Source organism: Phodopus roborovskii, unplaced genomic scaffold (assembly GCF_943737965.1).
Source record: "Phodopus roborovskii unplaced genomic scaffold, PHOROB, whole genome shotgun sequence".
Taxonomy (NCBI): domain Eukaryota; kingdom Metazoa; phylum Chordata; class Mammalia; order Rodentia; family Cricetidae; genus Phodopus; species Phodopus roborovskii.
This window is the reverse complement of record NW_026125052.1, coordinates 15,977,345-15,987,120: the sequence shown is the minus strand read 5'-3', so window position 1 is coordinate 15,987,120 and position 9,776 is coordinate 15,977,345. Positions and strand designations below refer to the sequence as shown.

Genomic DNA, 9,776 nt, shown 5'->3' with positions numbered 1-9,776 from the left:
TGTACCCAAGTTGTCACCCTTTAAGTGACCTGTTCCTTTAAGAGCACCCCCCCCCCAGACCCGCCCAACCAGGCCGGATTTCCTGTCCAAACCCTGCCCTTTAAAGTCATCACTCCAACTTTCTGGCCTGCTGTGTACAGAAACCAGAAACACTGAGGGATCTGGGGTGCTGGAAGTAGGCAGAAGAGGGCTGTGACGGGTGCATATAGACCCAGGGCTCTAGGGGGGAAGGGGACAAGGACAGGGAAGACCCCTAGAGAAAGTAAAGTCACTTGGGAGTGGGTAAGATGTCAAAGGTACGACCCAGCCCTCTCTGTGTGATAAGGGGGGAGCTGCTTGGGCTGTTCTTCCCTTCCTGATACAGGACTAGGGACAGGGGGGATGCCAGTCAGTCGCTTCCATGCCGCCTGCCCAGCAGGACCCTGGCTTCCTCCTCTGTTTTCCGTGTGCAGCAGGCTGTGGGGGAAGACATGCTTATTCCTTCAGGCTCCAACTCTGTTCTTCTCCCAGGAGCTACTTGGAGATGCTGCTGCTATGGCCCCTGCTGCTGTTGCTGCTGCTGCCTCTACTGGCCATGCTGTGGCAGCAGAGGTCTCGGGATGCCAGGCCATCCTGGCTGACCCGCCTCCAGCACCAGGTGGCCTGGGGGGCACTAGGCTTGGCAGCTGCCTGGCAGCATCGAAAACTAGAACAGAGCACACTGCACGCGGGCCAGAGCCAGCAGCAGGCCCTTGAGTGGTGTCTGAAGAGAGCCAAGGGTCCCCGCTGTCTCCCCAGGGGGAACACAGGTGTGTGTGTCTGACACCTGGGGGAGGTGACCCAAAGAGAAAGAAAACGCACACGCACGCACGCACACACACACACACACACACACACACACACACACACACGATTGATTCTAGAACCCAAAGGTCCCTTCATTTACTACCAGTACTCTATGGCCTGGCCCAGAGCCCTACCATGACCTATGCCTGATTGTCGTATTAAGATGGAGTTTCTTTTGCTGGGCCCTGTTCTAGCCTTCACCCCATTTCCTAGGACCTTTCTGGGTTCCTTCCTTGAGGGTCTCCACATTCTTCTCACTTCCTGAGAGTTTCTGGTATTTTGGGGGCTACAGACATGAGAACCTTCCGGAGTCATCTCCCATTGACCAAAACCAGCCAAGCCAAGGAGGAAGAGAATGAAGAGAAGCTCTTGCCCCCTGCCTCACCCCAATATCATGGAGAAGCTTCTCTGCAGGTAAACCTAGGCACCCTTACCCCACAGCAGCAAACCCTTGCCGAAAGATATGCAGAGGAGGCCCACAGTAGTGAGGTCTGATTCTGAACTCTGAATGATAGTCCCTTTTATATCCCTCCAGGCCACCCTTCTGGGTCTGGTCACCCTAAACAAGGCCTACCCAGAAGTACTGACTCCAGGAAGTACTGCCTGTGTAACCCCCACATCCCCATGGCCCAGCTCCTTCCCCTGGCTCAGGCATGCCCTGGGCCGGGTAAGCCCCGTTGGAGCCAAGGACTCTCGGACCCTGCTGCTGGAGGCACTGAAATCCCCAGGGCTGAGGGCATTGGAGGCAAGGACTGCAGTGGAGCTCCTGGATGTCTTTGTGGGCCTGGAGGCAGAAGGCAGAGAACTGGCTGAGGCCATAGCAGATGGGAACCTAGGAACACCTCTCCCCAGCCGAGCAGCTGAACTACAGGAAGCTCTGGAGCAGGGACCCCGAGGATTGGCCCTTCGGCTGTGGCCAAAGCTGCAGGTGGTGGTGACCCTGGATGCAGGAGGCCAGGCAGAAGCCGTGACTGCCCTTAGGGCCCTGTGGTGCCAAGGGCTAGCCTTCTTTTCTCCTGCTTATGCTGCCTCTGGAGGTCAGCTTGGTGCTGGGACTGGGTACAGGTGGGATGGGGGGGGGCACGCCCCCCCCACAGAGGTCATGCAGCTAGTTACCATGCATTGAGCCACATAGGAATTTATCTTCTTGAATCCTTCTCAGTGCCCAGGATGGTACAGGTTACTAGCTCTGTCTGTCAGCTGAGCATGCCAAAGTTCATTGAGACATAGCATCTCACACAGTCTCATGGGGTACCAGGATTTGCTCTCGTCTCTGACCCCTGTGGAACCACGACATCTCTGCTGGCCTCTACCCAGTCATGACCAGGAGGGAGCAGGCTGGACCTTGGGGGGGAGGGTACCCAGAAAAGCTGGAGCAGGAGGACCAGATGATCAGAGGGGCTGGGCCTGTGGTCCAGAGTGGAGGCGCTGGTTTCTGCTGTTGCCTGGCAGAAAGGAATACACCACAAGGTTGACAACATTTTTTTCTCTCCGTAGGGGTGATGGCCCTAAACCTGTGGCCAGAGAAACCCCAAGGATTCTATCTTCTGCCCCCTGGAGCCCCCCTTATTGAGCTGCTCCCAGTCAAGGAAGGAAACCGAGAGGAGGCAGCCTGCACTCTCCTTCTTCCTGATGTCCAAATGGAGGAAGAATATGAACTAGTGCTGACTGACCATGCCGGCCTGGCCAGGTGATCCCCTACTGGCCCCTGTCACCTCTGGTGTCCTGCCCTTGGGAGGAGACACACGCTCACTCCACCCCCCCTTCAGGTGCCGCCTGGGAGATGTGGTACGGGTGGTTGGTGCCTACAATCAGGTTCCAGTTGTCAGCTTCACCTGCAGGTAGGCGACCCCGGGGATGCCAAGGGGCTGTCTGTCCCTGGGTGTCTACTTCCTCTTCCATTTCCCTTCAGGCTGGGACAGACTCTGAGTGTTCGAGGAGAAGTTACTGATGAGAATATATTCTCTGCAGCCCTGGCCCAAGCAGTGGGACAGTGGCCAGGAGCCAAGCTGTTGGACCATGTCTGTGTGGAGAGCAGCATTCTGGGTAAGCATGTCTAGCTGCTCTTACCTCCATGTCTTGGGTCTGGCTAACCCCCAACCCATGTTCACCCTGACCGGACACATCTAGAAAGGAGACTCAACTCAGTCTTCTCCACTGTTGCTAACAGAAGTCCCTCTCTATATCTAACTCACACACACACTGCTGACCTACCTCACATCCACGAGTCGGTTCTAGGTTCCCCTCTATTTGCTACTTGCCAGCAAGGATTGTTTCTCCCCTCCCCCATGAACCTTAGAATAGGGAAGAAATAAAGTCAGGTGCTGTTGGCTCCGGCAGGCAGCTGCCTTGTCCTCAGGAAGTGTGTATGTGGGTGGCTTTGTCCTCAGACTCCTGTGATGGCTCTGCCCCGCACTATGAGGTATTTGTGGAGCTGAGGGGATTGAGGAATCTGTCGGAGGAAAATCGAGACAAGGTAAAAGATCAATCAGACCAGGGTGTGATTCTAAGTCTCTTTTGTTCTACAAGCCCTCCCCAGTTGTCATGGAGATGAGGGAATTCAGAGAAAGGGGTGCCAGGGAGGGGGACCCCTCTTCTGGGAGTCTGGGAAGGGAGCACTTCCTTCCACACTGGAGTCCTAAGTGTAGGTGGCCTTGGGCATGGTCATGCGCATCTCGTACACATGCCACTGCAGGGTAGCCTCACCCCACTCTTCTGCCTCTAGCTTGACCACTGCCTGCAGGAAGCCTCCCCTCACTACAAGTCCTTGCGGTTCCGGGGCAGTGTGGGCCCTGCCAAAGTCCATCTGGTGGGACCAGGGAGCTTCAGAGTACTCCGGGAAGCACTAGCAGCCTGCCCCGCCTCCTCCTTCCCTCCTGAAATGCCTCGGGTCCTCAGGCTCCCTCACTTGGTCCAGCTCCTGCAGAAGAGGGTGATATCCTAACCAAGGCAAGCTGTTGCAAGGCTTCCCTCTGTCACCTCACCCTTTCCTCTGGGGCATCTCCAGATGTTGAGTCCTGGACCAGACATCACAGGATATTGGCCCATCAGAGCCACTGGGCCTTAGGGAGGCCTTTGACTTATTGACCGGTTTTAAGATGGAGGCTTTTGGCCTACAGCAGAAGCCAGCAGTGTCCTACGACCGTCCCCATCAGCCTGTCCTATGTGACATTGATGCACCCTGGTGTCTTCCTGTATCTCAGCCCCTCTCATGTGCTTGACCAGGGTACAGCATGGGCTGAAAGTATAGATTATGCTCCCAGAGTGGCTCCTTGGAGAAGGAGCAAATGAATATAAAGGTGTCAGCATCATTGTCTCCTGGTCTGAGGTACATCTTGCACAATCTCCTGAAAGGATGAGGCTGGCCCACAGGAGTAAGCCAGTGTTTAAATTTTCTTCCTAGCAACACTCCTCCCTTCCCTCCATCCTTCCCTCCCTTGCCCATTTTACCATTGGATCAACTCCCAAATAAAACTCTTTTTTTTTAAATATTTATGTATTTATTTTATCTGTGTGTGCCTGCCCCGTGTGTGTATCCTGTGTATGCAAATGCCTCCAGAGGTCAGAAGAAGACAGTGAATTCATTGGAACTGGAGTTACATGCTGTAGGCAGAGTTTTCCCATCCCAGGAGCTGCTTCCAAATTATTACACAGAGGTTTGTATGACTTATAAATGCTCCACCAATAGCTCAGGCTTATTACTAACTAGCTCTTACATTTAAATTAACCCTTTCTATTAATCAAAATTTTGCCACATGGCTAGTAGTTTATCACCTCATTTTCTTTTTCTGTTTGTTTTTTGTTTCATGTTCAGACAGGGTCTCTTTGAGGCTTTGGAGGCTGTCCTGCAATTAGCTTTTGTAGATCAGGCTGGCCTCGAACTTAGATATCCACCTGCCTCTGCCTCCAGAGTGCTGGGACTAAAGGCTTGTTCCACCAATGCCCGGCTCAGCTTTATTATTAACGACCAGCATAACCCACAGCAACAGGCAGTTTAGAGCTGCTATGTGGGTACTGGAAACCAAACCCAGGTCCACTATGAAAACATCAAGAACGCTTGGCTGCCAAGTCATTTCTCTAGGCCCTCAAATAAAATTCTCATGCCCAGATTCTGAACACTGCTGCACCCTACTTCAGCCACAGCCTGGACTCCCCTCTGGAGCCCAGCCAACCACTCTGGCCCCTGTCCTGAGCTCCAGAGCTTTCACCTCCTCTGTACATTGGCTTAGGTTAGTCCCAAGAGTGTAAGCAAGCAGACAGATGCCCTTTGCCCGCCCATTCCAGCATAGCCTGAAGGTGAAGGGACTGTTTGTTCCCATCTTCTCCACCCTGCCTCAGCACTAGGCCTAGTCCGCACAAATCACTTCTACGATGAGAAAGGAGGAAGCGAGGCTTCAAGTCACCAAGTGTCACAGCAGGAAGGAGCCTCAGAGCTCCCTGCTAAAAATACCCATCGCAGCAAGGAAACTAAGCCTCAAGGTTAGGAGACCAAGACCTGCAGCTCCTCCTGGGCCAAGACTGTGCTAGTCCAGAGCCTTATCCAACTTTCAGTTCTGCCTCTGAATGTTTCTCTGTCCTTCTACGCCCCCCCCCATGGGCTCCGCCCTCTCCGTAGCCACTCCCCATCAGCCTTTAAAAGTCCCTCAACAAAGACTACCCAGCCTGGCAGTGCGGCCCTGGAAAACTTTACTGAACTTAATTTCTCTCTTTAGTTCCATAGAAACTACGAGGCCCACACCCTATACTGTGTGAGCCAAGCACTGTAGCATCCAAGCCTTTGTTCACTTTGTCCCTTCTCAGACATACTCTGTTCCCTCACCTACCTAGTGGAAGTGCTTTTCAGGTAAAGCCTTTGAGGGACCCCACCCCATGTCCCACCCAGAAGGAAGTGACTCTCTAATCTTTGCTGGTTCTTTGAAGTCCTCTCCCTGCATTGAACTAACCTTGGACCCAGATGCCACCCCACTCCCCGCCCTAGACTTGTGTGCTTCTTGAAAGTAGGGGCATGGTGGCTGGGGAGATGGCACTCTTAAGAGCACTTACTGCTTTTGCAGAGGACATGGGCATGGTTCCCAGCACCCACATACTGCCTCACAACCATCCATAACTCCAGTTCCAGGGAATCTAAAACCCTCTTTGGTATTCACAGCCACCAGGCACACATGTGGTACATATGTCACAGTCAGGCAGTGGTGGTGCACACCTTTAATTTTGGCACTCTGGAGGCAGAGACAGGCAGATCTCTGAGTTCGAGGCCAGCCTGGTCTACAGAGCGAGTTCCAAGACAGGCTCCAAAGCTACACAGAGAAACCCTGTCTCAAAAAAACAAAACAAAACAAAAAACGAAAGAATGAAGAAAGAGAAAGGAAGGAAGGAAAGAAGGGAGGAAGGGAAAGAAAGGAAGTAAGGTCACATCCTAGGCACATGCTATCACTGTGCCCATGCAGAACTGATCTACGTCAAGAGCTCCTTAAGGAGGCCTTGACAGAGAACTTGGCCTTCGAGTAACATGAGTCGATCACCCACATCCCTCACCCATCACCCTCATGCCCTGTCCCATGATGGTTCAGTCCTGGAGATGGCAGAGTAAGACTACAATGTCCTCTTCTTGCCTGGCCCAGGAGACGTGCTGCCTACCAGCTTCTAGAAACCAGGCTTGGCTGCTCTCTCACCCATTGCCCACAGTAAGTCTCCAAGACTTTCCATGGAAGAATTTGGTGAAAGGGACAGAGGAAATGGAGAGCTGTGGGGTGGGGAGGGCAGTTTCAAGAGCTGTTTCCAGGGAGAGAAAGGCTCTGGAACCTTATGGTCCCTAGAGTCAGTGACAAGGAGCTAGGGTGGGGTGAATGCTTCCCAGGTACCCTCCCTACTCCCCCACCCTCTACATACCATGGACAATGGTTCTCAGGCTGCCACTTTTTCTGCCCCTAATTAGTAACCACCCCTCCCCCCATTGTCTCTGGCCAGTGCCCCAGCCACCGCCTCTTTTGTGACTCAAGATTCCTGGGTGCAAGGTAGCCTCATTAGTACCCGGAGACCGCCCATCTCCAAGGAACAGGCAGACAGACAAGCAGGGACCAAGGACAGAGCAGCCATTCTTTGGGTCCATCCTGGAGACCGCTCCACTGCAAGATGCTAATCTTAGACATGCCTTTGTCTGGTTTAAAGTGGACGCAAATGCTCATGTCTACCCCGCCCCACACACACCTCAGAGCACTATAAACCCCTGGGCCCTGGAAGCAGGTCACAATCAACGACAGCTTCAGACTTCTTGGGTGTTTGGACCACTGCACTGAAGACACCATCTTTCCAAATCCCCCTGCCCTGAGCTCCAGACACCATGAATCTTCCTCCTACTAAGGTAAAGCAGCTAAGAATAGGGCTGAGCCTCATCAAACCACTGAGGCCACTTGAATGCTTGCCCAGGAGCTGGGCCCAAGACATCTTTCTCATGTAGCACTAAGGCAGGAATCTGGGTGGGATCTTGGCAGCCTGCTTGGTTAACACTAGGCATGCCAATCATTCTCCTAGAGGCTCATGTTTATGGAGCTTTTGCGTTTCTCGGTTTGTCATCCACTCAATAGCCCGCGGTAATAGGGATGGCTTAATGCCTACTTGTAGATGAGGAAGGGCTGTTCCAAGAGGGTGAGAAACTGGTCCAAAGGCACAGTGTTCAGTTTTCTCCAGCAAAGGCAAGGTCTGCTGTGTGTGTAGACAGAAGGACTACACTAAATAAACCCTTTGTTTCCGCTAAACTTAACATGTTCGGCTCATACAGACTTGGGCACACCTGTTTGCAGATGGAGGAGAAAGCCTTTAAATATGTTTTCAAGGGACAAGTGTATTCTGCTGGTGTTAGTCTTCCTAGAGGAGATGACTTGTCTGTGGATTGAAGGATGAGTTGACAAAGGAGCCAGATGCAGGAAACTCAGTGACAGCCAGGCACAGTCTCAGGCAAGAAGAGGTTCCAAGCTGACTGAGTATGGACTGAAACACATTCTCGCCTTGTCCCTTGTCCCCTTTAGGTTCCCTGGGCCGCCTTGACTCTGCTGTTGCTACTGCTGCTGCCGCCAGCGCTGCTGTCGCTTGGGGTGGACGCACAGCCTCTGCCCGACTGCTGTCGCCAGAAGACCTGCTCTTGCCGCCTCTACGAACTGTTGCACGGCGCTGGCAACCACGCCGCGGGCATCCTGACTCTAGGAAAGCGTCGGCCTGGACCCCCAGGCCTTCAGGGCCGGCTGCAACGCCTTCTGCAGGCCAACGGCAACCACGCTGCTGGCATCCTGACCATGGGACGTCGCGCAGGCGCAGAGCCAGAGCCACATCCCTGCCCTGGTCGCCGCTGTCTGACCGCAACCGCCACCGCTTTAGCGCCCCGGGGCGGGTCTGGAGTCTGAACCCCATTCAGTCTCTGTCCTGGTCCTATCTTCTCCCCTCTGATCGCTAGTGTTAGTCTCTAGGAAAACGGCAATAAAGACGAGTCTGTTGGTATGGCGAATCTTTGTTCTTGTGTCTGTATCAAGTTCAGGCCTCCAGGGGGCGGGAAAGCATCTGAGAACTGTGAAGGTTTAGGGCCCCCGGAAGGAGCTTGTGTTTCTTGTCCTAAACACTTGGTCTGGAAGAACCCAGTGCAAGAGTCCTGAGGTGCATGCTCAGGGCAGGGGTGGGGTGGGGGGTGGAAGGAGGTAACAACGTGACCCACGTTGTTCTACTATCTACTTTATTTGTTTATTTATTTTAAAACTGGATCGTGGCCAGACGGTGGTGGCAGTGCATGCCTTTAATCCCAATACTCAGGAGGCAAAGGTAGGCAGACCTCTGTGAGTTCAAGGCCAGCCAGGTCTACAGAGTGAGTTTCAGGACAGGCTCCAAAGCTACACAGAGAAACCCTGTCTTGAAAAAACAAACAAACAAAACCTGGGTCTTAAGTCTTCCAGGTTGTCCTCAAATGACCAGAATGACCTTAAACTTAAATGACCCTCAAACCTTAAATGATCCTACTGCCTCTACCTCCGGAGTACTGCTGAAATTGCAAGTGTACTCCACCACACCTGGCTCCTGCAATACTGGGGGACTGAATGAACTTGGTGTATATTAAGCAAGCACTCTACCAACGGAGCTACATCCTCAGCTCCTACTGTTTTATAGTAGGGACCCACACAGAGAGCTTCAGGAAAGCCGCACAAGGGAATAGAGTCCAGCTTGTAAGGGCTGGAGTAAGGTTGCCCAAAAGGCAAGGCACATGAGCTTGCATGATGAGCCTTCCAGAGTGGCGGTGGTGTGAAAAATACCACTGGAAAGCAGGTGGCTAAGTGTGCAGCTATTGCATATGACCTGGTTTTGCACCTCATTGTATAGAATGGAAGTCTGGGAATGTTTTTAAGCAGAGATTTTTTTTTTTTTTAACTCCAGCAAAAGATGCCTGTGGTAGGTTGAAATGTACTCCCCACAAATTCACATGTTGAGGTCTTAACCCCCCAGCATTTAGGAAGTGGCCTTGCCGACACAGCCTAGTGAGATAAGGTTGGAGTATAGCAGACCTCTAATCCAGCATGAGTAGTGCACTCATAAAAAGGAGGATTGGCGTACACACACTCACACGTACATGGGACACTGTGATGCACCCACAAGCCGGGGAATGCCAGAAGTCACCAGCATGGAAAATTCTTTACAGCCTTCAGAGGGATCTAAGCCCTGAGTTCGGGATCTAACTTTGAACCGGATTTCTAGATCCCAGAATTGTTTAAACCGTCCACTCTGCGTCACTTTGCTATAGCCCTAAGATAGTAATGTAAAATTCAAAAGAGACATGAGGGCTGGCAAGGCGGCTGGGTGGATAAAGGCCCTTACTGCCAAGACTGAAGAACTGAGTTTGATCCTGGGGACCTACAAAGTGGAAGGTGAGAACCGACTGCAGAAACACCCTGCACTATGGCATAGGCATGTACACA

General features: G+C 52.6%; 2 protein-coding genes across 2 annotated transcripts; both read left to right on the top strand.

Moving 5' to 3' along the window:
* The first annotated feature begins 523 nt into the window (after positions 1–523).
* Ghdc (GH3 domain containing) lies at positions 524–4,307 on the top strand. Its single transcript, XM_051176969.1, has 8 exons — positions 524–788; positions 1,118–1,239; positions 1,361–1,862; positions 2,323–2,515; positions 2,595–2,666; positions 2,738–2,871; positions 3,216–3,301; positions 3,551–4,307. The coding sequence occupies exons 1-8, from the start codon at positions 524–526 to the stop codon at positions 3,767–3,769; spliced, it is 1,593 nt and encodes a 530-aa protein (XP_051032926.1). The 3' UTR covers positions 3,770–4,307.
* Positions 4,308–5,196: 889 nt separating this feature from the next.
* On the top strand, positions 5,197–8,243 carry Hcrt (hypocretin neuropeptide precursor). Its single transcript, XM_051182882.1, has 2 exons — positions 5,197–5,304; positions 7,851–8,243. The coding sequence occupies exons 1-2, from the start codon at positions 5,197–5,199 to the stop codon at positions 8,220–8,222; spliced, it is 480 nt and encodes a 159-aa protein (XP_051038839.1). The 3' UTR covers positions 8,223–8,243.
* Positions 8,244–9,776: the final 1,533 nt, after the last annotated feature.

Bases quoted from the DNA above. Each gene is read 5' to 3' on its own strand.
- Ghdc (XM_051176969.1), top strand. From the start codon at position 524: ATGCTGCTGCTATGGCCCCTGCTGCTGTTGCTGCTGCTGCCTCTACTG. The intron at 2,872-3,215 runs GTAAGCATGTCT...CTTTGTCCTCAG, and splicing joins TGTGGAGAGCAGCATTCTGG to ACTCCTGTGATGGCTCTGCC. The intron at 3,302-3,550 runs GTAAAAGATCAA...TTCTGCCTCTAG, and splicing joins CGGAGGAAAATCGAGACAAG to CTTGACCACTGCCTGCAGGA.
- Hcrt (XM_051182882.1), top strand. From the start codon at position 5,197: ATGAGAAAGGAGGAAGCGAGGCTTCAAGTCACCAAGTGTCACAGCAGG. The intron at 5,305-7,850 runs GTTAGGAGACCA...TGTCCCCTTTAG, and splicing joins CAAGGAAACTAAGCCTCAAG to GTTCCCTGGGCCGCCTTGAC.